Genomic DNA, 13,420 nt, shown 5'->3' on the forward strand with positions numbered 1-13,420 from the left:
TACAGGCATGAGCTAGTGTGCCCCGCCTTCCCCTACACTTCTATTGCCCTCCTCTCCCCAGAGTTCAATCACCCCTAGCTCTGACTCCAGGGCTTTCCCTTCCTGGGAAAACCCAAGGATGCAGGAGCCTAAAACTGACCTTATTTCTCAGTAGCACCCAACCATTCCCTCTCCTCAGAAGATCCCAGTCCCACCTTCCCATCTTTACCCTTAAAGCAGCAAAGGCAGTACCCAGTTCCCTCAAAAATACTCAGTGGCCAGAGGTTTTAAAATGTGTATTAAATTTCATGGGTATGCACAGTAGAGAAGGCATCCTCACAGAGGCAAGAGTTCCAACCTGGTGACAATGGCAGTGAGCCACCCGTCTAGTTTTCAACCATCTAAGATAGCAGCAGCTGGCTGTTGCCCCTGGACTGAGATTTCTTCCTCTTTGCTGGTGGGAGGCGGCTGGAACGGATGGGAGACACAGTAGGAGGCTGAGGCCCCTTGGGGGTATCATTCTGTTTCTGCAAGGCAGCTTTCTCAAAAGGCTGCTCTGGCAACTGCTGCTTCTCAACCCCCTTGGCCCTTCCAAGGGGCTGATGATGGTCCTTAGGTTTCAGGGTGGCCTGAGTCTTGGATGGGGATAACACAGCCGGTGTTTGTGTGTCTGTGCCCTTGGGAGGGGCATTCTGCTTGAGGAAAGCAACTTTCTTGGAGGACTGTAATTTAGGTGATCGTTGCTTTAGCTTCCCAGTCACCTTTGGCTCCCTGATCCCTTCGGCTTTTCCAGCTGGCTGACTGCTATCCTGGAAGCTGGAGGAAGCTTGGGTCTTTGTGACAGAAGGTACAGTGGACAATTCTGAGTCTGCCCCTTTGGAGATGCCATTCAGCTTCTGGAAGGAGGCCTTCTTGGATGTTGCTGTTTCTGCAGCTGCTGCTTTGTCTTTGCAGCCCCCTTGGCTTTCTTGGCTGGCTGGCTGCTGTTCTCAGACTTGGGGATGACCTGAGGCAAGTCTACATTTGTAGGTGTGGCTGTTTCAGAATTTCCTGGGGTTAAAATTAAACAGATGGTGTCAGAAAATGGGCCTTATCACCATATTTTAATATTCTCATATTAAAATATGAGAATTGCCATTTCCTGGGCAGGAGCTCCACACAATTAGGTCAGTGCCTAAGAGCAGATTACCTAAATTCCCATTACTTAATATAACTTGGCCTTTACTCAAGTCCTAGTTGAACCTTGTATTAAAAGATCACTGCCTATAGGCCAGGCGTGGTGGCTCACACCTGTAATTCCAGCACTTTGGGAGGCCAAGGCAAGTGGATTGCTTGAGGCCAGGAGTTCAAGACCAGCCTAGCCCACATGATGAAACCATCTCTACTAAAAATACAAAAATTAGCCAGGGATGGTGGTACACACCTGTAATCCTAGCTACTTGGGAGTCTGAGGCACAAGAATTGCTTGAACCTGGAAGGTGGAGGTTGCAATGAGCTGAGATTGCACCACTGCAGTCCAGCCTGAGCGACAAAGCAAGACACCGTCTCAAAAAAAAAAAAAAAAAAAAAAAAAAAAAAAAAAATCACTGCCTATCCTTGGGCCAAAAGGTTTCTACAGGAAGCTGCGCCCTCTTGAGGACAGGAAGTAACAAGACGCTGTAAGGAAGAGGTGAATCTCAGGGTTTTGGGTTTTTTTTTTTTTTTTTTTTTTTTTTTGAGATGGAATCTCACTCTGTCACCCAGGCTGGAGTGCAGTGGTGTGATCTCGGCTCACTGCAACCTCTGCCTCCTGGGTTCAAGCAATTCTCCTGCCTCAGCCTCCGGACAATCACAACCGTGCGCCACCATGTCCGGCTAATTTTTGTATTTTTAGTAGAGATGGGGTTTCACCATGTTGACCAGCTGGTCTTGAACTCCTGACCTCAGGTGATCCACCTGCCTCAGCCACCCAAAGTGCTGGGGTTACAGGCGCGAGCCACCACGCCCAGCCTCGCAGGGTCTTCTAAATGAATTTGAAGCACTAGGCTTTATTTATCTTTTTTTTTTTTTTGAGGTAGAGTCTCACTGTGTTGCCCAGGCTGGAGTACAGTGGTGCCATCATAGCTCACTGCAACCTCAAACTCCTGGGGCTCAAGGGATCCTCCTACCTCAGCCTCCAGAGTAGCTGGAACTACTGTCTCCCTTTGTTGCCCAGACAGGTCTCAAACTCGTGGTCTTAAGCAATCTTCCCACCTCAGCCTCCCAAAGTACTGGGATTTATAGGCATGAGCCATCACCACACCTGGCCTATTTATTTTTTAAATCAGAGAAGTTTCTTTCCATGTGAATTGTGATGAAGTGCAGGATAATTAAAATATGTACTTTTTAAGTTATAGCAAATTTTAACTATTCCTTTTTTTTGAGATGGAGTTTTGCTTGTTGCCCAGGCTGAAATGCAATAGCGTGATCTCGGCTTACTGCAACCTCCACCTCCCAGGTTCAAGTGATTCTCCTGCCTCAGCCTCCTGAGTAGTTGGGACTACAGGCAAGCGCCACCACACCTAGCTAATTCTTTTTTTTTTTTGGAGACGGAGTCTCACTCTGTCGCCCAGGCTGGAGTGCAGTGGCACAATCTCAGCTCACTGCAAGCTCCGCCTCCCAGGTTCATGCCATTCTCCTGCCTCAGCCTCCCGAGTAGCTGGGACTACAGGCGCCCACCACCAAGCTCGGCTAATTTTTTATATTTTTAGTAGAGATGGGGGTTTCACTGTGTTAGCCAGGATGGTCTCGATCTCCTGACCTCGTGATCCACCCGTCTTGGCCTCCCAAAGTGCTGGGATTACAGGCGTGAGCCACCGTGCCTGGCCACACCCAGCTAATTCTTATATTTTTAGTAGAGACAGGGTTTCACCGTGTCGAATTCCTGACCTCAGGTGAGTGCTGGGATTACAGGCATGAGCCACCACGCCCAGACAAATTCTACTATTTCTAAAGTAGCACTTCTCTCCCTCTTCCAACTAAACCCAGGGTTATATCCCAGTAAGCAGTGCTCTCAAGGCTGTTTCAGAAAACCCCACCCTTCCCTTGAGATCCAGGCCAGACTCCTCAAGATGGCTGAGAAAACAATCTGCAATGAGTGTGAAGGGCTCAGAGAACTGCTGACAAAGCTCTGTGGAGCTCTGTTCCAACCCAGTGCTGAGAATGCTGGACCAGCAGAGGTCCAGTACCAGTAAGTCCACCCTGTGCCAAGAAGGAAAAGAAACCACAACCTGCATTTGGAATGCATTTAGTGCTGACCAACTGCAGCCACTTGGCAGAATAAAGGAACAGGCCTCCATCCATATGAACACTTTAGCCTGTTCACATGGGGTCCAGCACTCAAAAGCAATTCTAGCTGGAATGAGAGGGTTCTCTCAGCCAAGCATGCAAAGGCTGGAGTAAGGGATGCATGAATCTTTCCTTTCCCTTCCTCTTGTCACACCATAAAGCCTCCTCAAAGGTGGAAAGAGCAAAGGTGGTGACGAAGGGAAGAAAAAGATCACTTACCTGTCTGGGACTGAGGGATAGAATTGGAAAATTTCTTGAACTTGGCAATGAAGAACCCATCCATATTGTGGGTATGAGGGTAGAAGCGTCGGGTAGAACGCAGACTGGGGTGGAAGCGCCTTTCTTGAAAGCGGGTAAAACCTTCCTGGCCAAAGTCTAGGCCTGTGGGCACCAGTCGCACATTCCTCTTTTTCAGAGCATAGTCTACCACCCACTCATTCTCTTCTACCTGGATGTGGGGGGAAGACAAAGAACGGAGGAAAAAGCAGAGCTGGAGCTGAAGGGAGCTCTAAGGGGCAAAGAGCCCCCCAGCCCAGCCTCCCCTGCTCTGCCATGGCAGAGGTCTCACCGTGATAGAACAGGTGCAGTAAACCAGGTAGCCTCCTGTCTTGGAGGTCGCATTGACAGAGTCAATAGCACTCAGGAGCAACTCCTTCTGGAGGTGAGCACAGCGCAGGATGTCCTTCTCATCCTGTCCCAAAAAGAGACCCAAAGGCAGCCTCAGGAGGAGAGGGGAGCCCAGAGGGTGTCCCCATCTCAGTTTCCAGCTCTACGAGACCCAGCCAAGGCCTCTCAGGGGCCCACCACCTGACTCCTCACCTTGTTAGTCTTCACGGCTGGATCCTTGGAGATGACCCCAGTGCCACTGCAGGGAGCATCCAGCAGTACTCGGTCAAAGCCCCCCACCACCTGGAGAAAAGATACAAATGAATCATATGTCTCTTCTGCAACCAGCAGGGCAATATTTACTAGGGTCAAGTCTAAACATTGAGGTCAGGAAGGGAGAAGGTCAACCGGAAGAAGCCTCAGAAGACACACAGCTCGAATCTCACCTTGGGGAACTGGCGCCCATCATAGTGGCTGATAATGGTGTTGGTGACTCCCAGCCGATGCAAGTTGCCCACAACACTCTTGAGCCGCTCAGCATTGGCGTCATTGGCAAGGATCACACCCGTGTTCTTCATCAGCTGGGCTAAAGGGAGGGCAGTAACAGTGCTGATCAGCCAGTTCCACTGTCTCCACACTTGCTCCCACCCTCCTGTCCAGGAATCCACATGAGAAGTGTCATCACCTCAAGGCAACTTCACTCCTAACAAGCCTGCCTACTGTATAGGCTGATCCACTCTGCACTAGCCCCTGGTGATCAGCAAGTCTACCGATGTGGTTTTCCCATTTTTACCAAACACCTATGTGGTCCTACATACTAAATTACTTCTTTTAAGTGACAGCAGCTTAATAAAAGTTATGGCTGCTGACTATGTGCTGAACACTGCCAAGGACTTCTAAACGCATCATTTTAACCCTCACAATCCAAGCGTAATACAAGGGCCAACCCAAGCACAATTACCATCCCATTTTATGGATGACAAAAGAGAATCCATAGTCAGATGGGTAGTAAGTGGCACACTGGAACCCAGGCCGACTCCAGAAACTGGTCCTCACCACCCTGCTAGCTACCTGCACATTGTGTTCCATGAGCACTAGTGAGTCAGCAACCCCAGCAACCCCATCTACTTTCAAAAGCAAGACAGCCCGATGAATCCCACCTGCCTGCCCCTCTCATACCCATGTAGCTGGTCTTTCCTCCAGGGGCACAACACATGTCCAGGATCCGCTCATGTTCCTGGGGTGCCAAGGCCATGACGGGCAACATGCTGGAGGCTCCCTGCAGCATGTAGTGCCCAGCCAGGTACTCGGGGGTAGCACCTGTGGAGAAGGACCACCCTGTGACATGCGGTAGGGACAGGGACAGAGGTAGAAGGGCTCTTGGGTGGGGGAGACTTACCAATGGGCACAGAAGAATCATACACCACTAGTCCAGTCTTTGACCACTTGCCCAGGGGATCCAGGTTAACCCCACGATTGATTAGAGCCTGAAAAGGGATGAAGATTTTTTTTTTTTTTTTTTGAGAGGGAGTCTCACTCTGTTGCCCAGGCTAGAGTGAGGTGGCGCAATCTCGGCTCACAGCAACCTCCACCTCCCAGATTCAAGCGATTCTCTCGTGCCTCAGCCTCCTGAGTAGCTGGGACAACAGGCATGTACCACCATGCCTGGCTAATTTTTGTATTTTTCATAGAGATGGGGTTTCACCATGTTGGCCAGGCTGGTCTCTAACTCCTGACCTCAGGTGATCTGCCCGCCTCGGCCTCCCAAAGTGCTAGGATTACAGGCGTTGAGTCACCGTGCCCGGTAGGGATGAAGATTTTAATAACCTCATAGGCTACTCTACCCAGAAAACAGATGAAGACATTAAACACATGCTTCATAAAAACATGGCCCATACCCCACAACTCCTATAGTGCTTACTCCAAACACAGTCATCATGGACTCATTGAGCAGTTTCTCTCTCCCACTCCATCCTATGGTGCCCTTTTTTCTTAACCTCAGGCTCCTAACTCAAGATCTGAACTTCATCCCAATGGAGCAGGATGCCACCTCCTGTTACTTTATTTCCTAGAAGTGGCATCTGATTTTCTAAGAGGCTGAGCCCCTCCACTATACTAAAAATTTAATGATATTGGTTATACCACATTACATTATTAGGTTTTCTTCACACCAGGAAATATACGACACATATAACCCAACAACTGACTTTACAACAGGGGTCTTTAACCTGGGGCCCCTGAACCCTTGGAAATGAGTTTAAAATATTGACTGTGCGTATGTGTCTTTTTTGTGCAGTCAGGAATCATATTTCCCCAGCTCCTCAATGATCTCCCTCCAATTTCCTTGGGGGCAGCACGCTCATCCTGAAGTCTCATCATCCTAGTCACAGGGAGCAGAGTATGAACTTCCCATTCCACAGAGGTCCTAGGCCCCCAGATCCTATCCTGCCAGAGACATCAGGCCTCTGGGTTTGCCCCCCCAGGATCATGCTTAGGTCCTAAGGCCCCACCCAGTCAGGGTAGCACAGGGGAATCTCTGGAGTTGGCAGAAGTCACTTCCCTTCTGAGATGAGTGAGCCTCAAAGGCCACCCCTCACCTGTGCAAGGTCTCGGCGTCGGGTTTTCAAGGTATTGGTCCGGAGGGTGACGGGCCGAGGCACCTCATTAGCTTCTAAGAACTCCACCAGCTGCGGGGCAAGACAGCAGGGAATAAGTGAGGCTGGCTAAGGAGCTCAGTCAGAAGAGGGGAGCAAGGGGGCCGAACATCTTCCTTACACAGCGTAAGGAGGCGTGAAAAGAAAAGCAAAAGAGGCATTCTGGCAATCCAGTACCTCAGACAGAGGGAAGAGGTCCATGAGCTTGCCAAGCAGGAAGTCTCCATAGGAGTAGTAAATGGCCAGATCCTTCTTGAGCCGGTTCAGGTATTCAGAACGAGACCGCCCTTCCTCCCGCTGAGCCCCAAAATCACGCAGAATTCCCACAATATCCTGGATCCGCTTGTGAACTCGTTGCAGGTCTGGAGCCTGGGCATGTGGGCCTGTTAAGGAACTGTGTCATGATGTCCTAAGGCCTGGAAATCCCTCTCCCAAGCACCTTCCTCCTAACTCTTCACTCTGCCCTGCAAGGATATCCTGCTCCATCTCCCCAGCAGGGGGCAGCACAAATGGTTCCTCATCCACATTGATCTGCAGGCCCCCATCTGCCTCTTCCACCTTTGGGGGGCCTGACTCAGGGGTCACTTCTTTCTCTTCCTCCTCATCCTCCGTCTCCTCTTCACTCCACTGGATCCTAGAAACAGGTCCAGGAACAGAGTGATTCACAGACCAAAATAGATACCTCCTCCTTCCTCACAGCTTCCCCACCCCAGTGGCTTCCTATGCTCCATCCCAATAGCTTCCAAAACTCACCCAGCAGCAGCTTCCCGGGCCTTCTGCTTCCGAGCAGCTCTTTCAATGGGCAGCAACTGAAGAGAGACAAGGGCTATTAATACAGGCCTGCTCTTCCATCAGCCCTTGTAGCAGTTCTATCTCTGTATCTTATTTTTTCGCTAAATAAAAATCCAACACTTGCTCTCAGAAGGAAATAGAGGAGCAAAGAAATGAAAATAAGATGGGCGCAGCATTGCTCACTGTTGAAACTAAGTAATGAGGGCATGGTGACACATGCCTGTAAATCCCAGCTACTTGGGAAGCTGAGGCAGGAGAATTGCTTGAACCCGGGAGGTGGAGGTTGCAGTGAGCCAAGATTGAGCCACTGCACTCCAGCCTGGGCAACAGAGAAAGACTTCATCTCAAAAAAAAAAAAAAAACCCTAAGTAATAAATTAAAGGGTTCATTACATTTTTCTTTCTACTATTATGTTTTTCACTTTTCCATTAAGAAAAAAAAAAAACTTGAAAAATACCTGGATGTATAAAGAAGGACAAAAATTGCCCTTGACTACCATTCTGCCATATTTTTTTTGAGAGAAGTCTCGCTCTTGTCCCCCAGGCTGGAGTGCAATGGCGCGTCTTGGCTCACTGCAACCTCCGCCTCCCAGGTTCAAATGATTCTCCTGCCTCAGCCTCCCAAGTAGCTGGGATTATAGGCGCGCACCACCATGCCCAGCTAATTTTTTGTATTTTTAGCAGAGATGGGGTTTCACCATGATGGCCAAGCTGGTTTTGAACTCCTGACCTCAGGTGATCCGCCCACCTCGGCCTTCCAAAGTGCTGGGATTACAGGTGTGAGCCACCGTGCCTGGCCCATTTTGTCTTTTTTTTTTTTTTTTTTACTTACTCTGTATTTTTCACATAATCCATTTTCAAGTTTGTTTCTTGCTTTTCAGACTTCAGTTACATCACAGGCATTTTCATAGACATAATGACCAGTGTAACTGCATCATATGCATGAACCATAACTTACTTAAGCATATTGTGTATTTTGGAAGTTTCCAGAGTTTTTGGCATTATGATCCACATGGTGCCTGCAAACCTAATAATGACCCTGTAGATACAAGGGGATGTAGGAAAGGGGTGCACATGGGGACCTTCTCTTTTTATTCTATACGATTCTAATAATACATCCACACACTAATTGTATAATAACTTCCTGCACCTCAGTAAAGAACTATTTGCTGACATTTTGGATCATCTTCCTTAATAGGGAATTACTATGTCAAAAGGAAGAAGTTTTTGTTTTTTGTTTTTTTTTTGAGACAGTCTCACTCTGTCACCCAAGCTGGAGTGCAGTGGTAAGATCACAGCTCACTGCAGCCTCAACCTCCCAAGCTCCAGTCATCTTCCCGCTTCAGCATCCTGAGAAGCTGGGACTACAGGCGTACGCCACCACACCCAGCTAATTTTTAAACCATTTTTTAACTTAACTTTTTTTTTTTTTTTTTTTTTTTTGAGACAGAGTCTCACTTTGTTGCCCAGGCTGGAGTGCAATGGCATGATCTCGGCTCACTGCAACCTCCGCCTCACAGGTCCAAGCAATTTTCCTGCCTCAGCCTCCCGGGTAGCTGGGAGTAGCTGGGATTACAGGCATATACCACCACACCAGCTAATTTTCATATTTTTAGTAGGGATGGGGTTTCGCCATATTGTCCAGGCTGGTCTCGAACTCCGGAGCTCAGGTGATCCGCCCACCTTGGCCTCCCAAAGTGCTAGGATTATAGGCATGAGCCACTGTGCCAGGCCAATTTTTTAATTTTTTGTAGATACGGGATCTCCCTATGTTGCCCAAGCTGGTCTCCAATTCCTGGGCTCAAGCAATCCTCCTGCCTCAGCCTCCCAAAGTGCTGGGATTACAGATGTGAGGCACCATACCTAGCCAAAAGGAACAAATTTTTCAAAGTTCTGAGATAACTGCTTTATAAAAAGTGCATTTCTGTGCCCATCAGTGGAGCACACCATTGTCCACCTTCCCATACCTACACCAAGACAGCCTTCTAGATTTTTTTAAATGCTCTATCCTACAGCTCCTTCAAACTTGTAGGTGCATTGGGAGGATATAAGGCAGTAGGGAAACAGTGATGGAGCACAAAAACCCCTTTCCTCTAGTCAGGCTTATCCTTGCCACTAAGAAACAGTCTCAAGAATCTGGGAAAGAAACTAAATAGCAAGGATCCTTCTACGAATGCCCAAAGAGATGAATCTCACCTCTTCACCTTCCTCCTCATCCTCAGAGTTGGAGTCAGCTCCATAGTCATCTACCATATCAGCATCATCCTCGGAGCCCCAGAGGTCCCCGTGGTTCACCATACCATCTTCTTCAGAGTCTTCCTCCTCCTCTTCCTCATCACTGCCAGGTGCTGGGCGCTTCTTGCCTCGAGGAGCATTAAATAGGGACTGGGGTCCCTTCTTACCAGCTGTCTGGACAGCTCCTGCAGAGATCCCTAAGGGTTTGAAGAGTCCTGGACTAATGGCAGCCACACATTCCCTGGCCCCACACCCTGGGAGCCTGTACTTTCTACCCCTCAGAATGTCCTTTGGCTGTTCCTTTCACTCCGGAAATGTTTAGCGAGTCCTTCCCTACCCAGGACCCAAAGGACTCCTCATGTAGCATCCAGCTCTTAGTTTCACTGACCTTTTGGTAGCTTTCCAGGCAATGGTTTGGCCTCAGGAGACTTATTTGTCTTAGGGGCTTCAGCAGAGCCCAATCTCCTCTTGGCTGCCCTGAAAAGACACAAGAGATTCAAGGAGTGAAGAAATGGGAAGATACTTCCAGGCTCTGCCATTTCCACCATAGGGAAATGTGAGAGTCTAGAATTAACTCTGTGGTCAAAGATGAGCGTACCAATTTAACCTACTTAAGTTTTGACACCCACACTTACCTCTTTCGAGCACGACTAGACAGCCTCTTGGAATTTTCATCACTTACTGTTTAAAAAAGAAAAACGAGGCAGAACAAGTTACAGGGGACATTAAAAATAAATGGGAACGGAAATAAACATGGTAAGAGAATTAGTACACTAATTAAAAGGAGTCCATTTAAATCTCAGCCCTGTTATTATTTAATAACTGTATACGAGTTTCTTTTTTTTTTTTGAAATGGAGTTTCACTCTTGTCTTCCAGGCTGGAGTGCAATGGCGTGATCTCAACTCACTGCAACCTCCTTCTCCCAGATTCAAGCGATTCTATTGCCTCAGCCTCCCACCACCACACCCAGCTAATTGTTGTATTTTTAGTAGAGACAGGGTTTCACCATGTTGGCCAGGCTGGTCTCGAACACTGGACCTCAGGTGATCCACCTGCCTCGGCCTCCCAAAGTGTTTCCTTAATAGTGCCTCTCTCACAGGACTCTAAGATGATTAAGCGATATAACATGACCAACAAGTTTAATACAGTGCCCAGGACTTCCTACTATCTCAATAAACTGCATCCTTTATCCAATGCCCAACACAAACTCCCGGTCCAGTGTTACCTCCCACCAGTCTTCCACACAGTATACTATTACTCGGCATGAAGCAGCCAGATCCGTGCTTTTCCATTTCCACCCCTTCCAAAAGGCAAATCAGTGACTGACCCCTCCCCTTCACTACTTCCTCTTGCTACAATGTTACCCATTTTTCAAAACCCAGCTTAACAAAAACTTTTACAGTTCTGCATGGGATCCCCCTTCCTCTGAACTCACAATTGTTTTAAATCACACTTTTCCCTTGCATGAATAATAGTTGTGTCCGTGTCTTCACATCTCTGCGACCTAAACAGTTCCCTACAATCTAAACGGCTGTTTCATTCATACCTCCTAGTAACTCATACAGAGAAGATTCCACTTAAATAGAAAATGAACAGAAACTAAAAAAGAGAAGAGGTTATAATACAGAATACTGCAAAAGCTGAGGGATCAGGAGGCCACAACTAATCCTTACCTGCAGGCAAGAATCTGACGAGTTCTGTCTCGGCACCCTTCTGCTTCCGGGCCTTTCGGCCTGGCCCCCGCTTCTCCTTCGTAGGGTCCAACTTGCGCCCCATGGTACTGTGGCAGGCAGAAATGGGAGAAGGTGGCGTCGCGCGTGTCGGAGGGAACGGCAGAACGCACGCTTGGCGTATTACAGTGGGAAAGGGCACAGCCTCAACTCAGCACCCGCAACTCACTCAGCACCCGCGACTCAAGCACCCCCGCTATCCCCCTGGAGGCCCGACCGAACGCCCTCCCACCTGAAACCCAGGTAGCGCACCCTTCTCCCCACGTCCCAGACCAGGTCAGTGCTGCCACTCTTCGTCCCCCAATTTCCTCTAGACCCACCAGAATGCGGGTTAATGTCCGAGAGTGCCCTTCGGGCGGCCCTCCACGTGCAATCCGGACCTAGCTTTCGACCGGCACTCGCCACAGAATCGTTCCACGCAGGCGCACGGGTAGCGCTAGCCTCGCGGCCCCGCCTCTTCCTGTTGCGCCTAGTCGGCCGCCGCACCCGGAACTTACGCTCGCCCTGGGAACGCCAGCGGAGCCGGCGGCGGCGAGTAGGGGGCAATTCGAAGGAGACGCGCAGCTTACACCCGCGGCGGGTGGAGGGAGCGATGTGACGAAACCATTGAGCTTGACCGACCTTCCCTCATGGAGTTGGCTTTTAGCCTCACGGCCGGTTTCTGTTGGGTGAAAGCCGCCACCTTCTCCTCGAACCAGGGCCCGACATTGGAGCCCTCTCCCTCGCATCCACTGCCCTAGTCCAGCGTCAAGATCACGGAATTCCAGGCTGGGCGCAGTGGCTCACGCCTGTAATCCCAGCACTTTGGGAGGCTGAGGTGGGTGGATCACCTGAGGTCAGGAGTTCGAGACCAGCCTGGCCAATATGGTGAAACCCTGCTTCTACTAAAAATACAAAATTAGCCGGGCGTGGTGGCGGGCGCCTATAATCCCAGCTACTCGAGAGGCTGAGGCAGAATTGCTTGAGCCCGGGAGGCGGAGGTTGCAGTGAGCCGAGATCGTGCCACTTCAGCCTCAGCAAGAGCGAAACTCCACCTCAAAAAAAAAAAAAAAAACAGCCGGGCTCGGTGGCTCACGCCTGTAATCCCAGCACTTTGGGAGGTCGAGGCGGGCGGATCACGAGGTCAAGAAATCCGAGACCATCTTGGCCAACCTTGTTTCTATTAAAAATACAAAAATTAGTTGGGCATGGTGGCTGGCGCACGCGTGTAGTCCCAGCTACTCGGGAGGCTGAGGCAAGAGAATCGCTTGAACCCGGGAGGGGGAGGTTGCAGTGAGCTGAGATCGCGCCACTGTACTCCAGCCTGGCAACAAAGCGAGACTCCATCTCAAAACAAACAAACAAAAAAAACCGTGGAATTCCATGCCACTTACCTCCTCCTCTCTGCCCCTTTTTTAAAAATCTTTTTATAGAGACGGGTTGTAGGGGGTGGTGTCTCACTATGTTGCCAGGGCTGGTCTAGAACTCCTGGGCTTAAGCGATCCTCCTGCCCCCACCTTTGTGCTGAGATTACAGGCTGTGAGCCACCGTGCCCCGCCCTCCCAGCACCTTCCTTGATGCTGACCCCTGCTCAGCCCCTCAATTAAGGTGCTGCACTGCACCTCGTTCGCAGGGGGCCTCTTCGCCGGAACTCGCTTTCAGGTGGGTCTACAATTAGTTGGGAAACAACGGGTTGCAAGGCTGACCTGGTCTGGGACATGAGGAGGGGTGAACTACAAGGGTTTCAAGGTTGGAGGACGTTAGGTCGGGCCTCCGGGGGTGTGGGATTGAGGCTGTGTTCTTCCACAAATTGCATCCCAATTTTGCACAACTTAGCAAGAAAACCCCCCTCAGCCTTCCTAGAAACTAATATTAAGATAGTGGTTAGGTGTTAAAACCGTTCCATGTACTTCACTGGTTTAACTTGACAACCGTATGAGGTATACATGAGATATCTGCATCCCACCCAAGTTAAACAACTTGCTCAAGGTCACAGAGCCATTAAGCGGCGGTGCCCGCAGTTTTGCAGCCTCTCATTTTCCACAGGTGGAAGTCAACGTTGGCAAGGCACATACTGCACCCACACACAGAACCCAGTTACTCAGTGGGGTATCAGGACACCACGTAGCCCTTAATTTT

At 49.6% G+C, this 13,420-nt stretch overlaps 1 protein-coding gene across 1 annotated transcript; it reads right to left on the reverse strand.

The window, feature by feature from the left end:
• Positions 1-258: 258 nt before the first annotated feature.
• Positions 259-11,824, reverse strand: NOP2 (NOP2 nucleolar protein). The gene is given in 17 exon segments (XM_055095303.2): positions 259-892; positions 895-1,029; positions 3,505-3,733; positions 3,854-3,976; positions 4,105-4,194; positions 4,338-4,477; positions 5,071-5,211; positions 5,291-5,378; positions 6,489-6,578; positions 6,723-6,920; positions 7,020-7,179; positions 7,299-7,354; positions 9,533-9,768; positions 9,960-10,048; positions 10,207-10,252; positions 11,246-11,352; positions 11,623-11,824. Coding segments are annotated over 16 exon segments (2,436 nt in total). The 5' UTR covers positions 11,349-11,352; positions 11,623-11,824; the 3' UTR covers positions 259-380.
• Positions 11,825-13,420: the final 1,596 nt, after the last annotated feature.

The sequence above is a fragment of the Pan paniscus genome, chromosome 10, assembly GCF_029289425.2.
Source record: "Pan paniscus chromosome 10, NHGRI_mPanPan1-v2.0_pri, whole genome shotgun sequence".
NCBI lineage: Eukaryota > Metazoa > Chordata > Mammalia > Primates > Hominidae > Pan > Pan paniscus.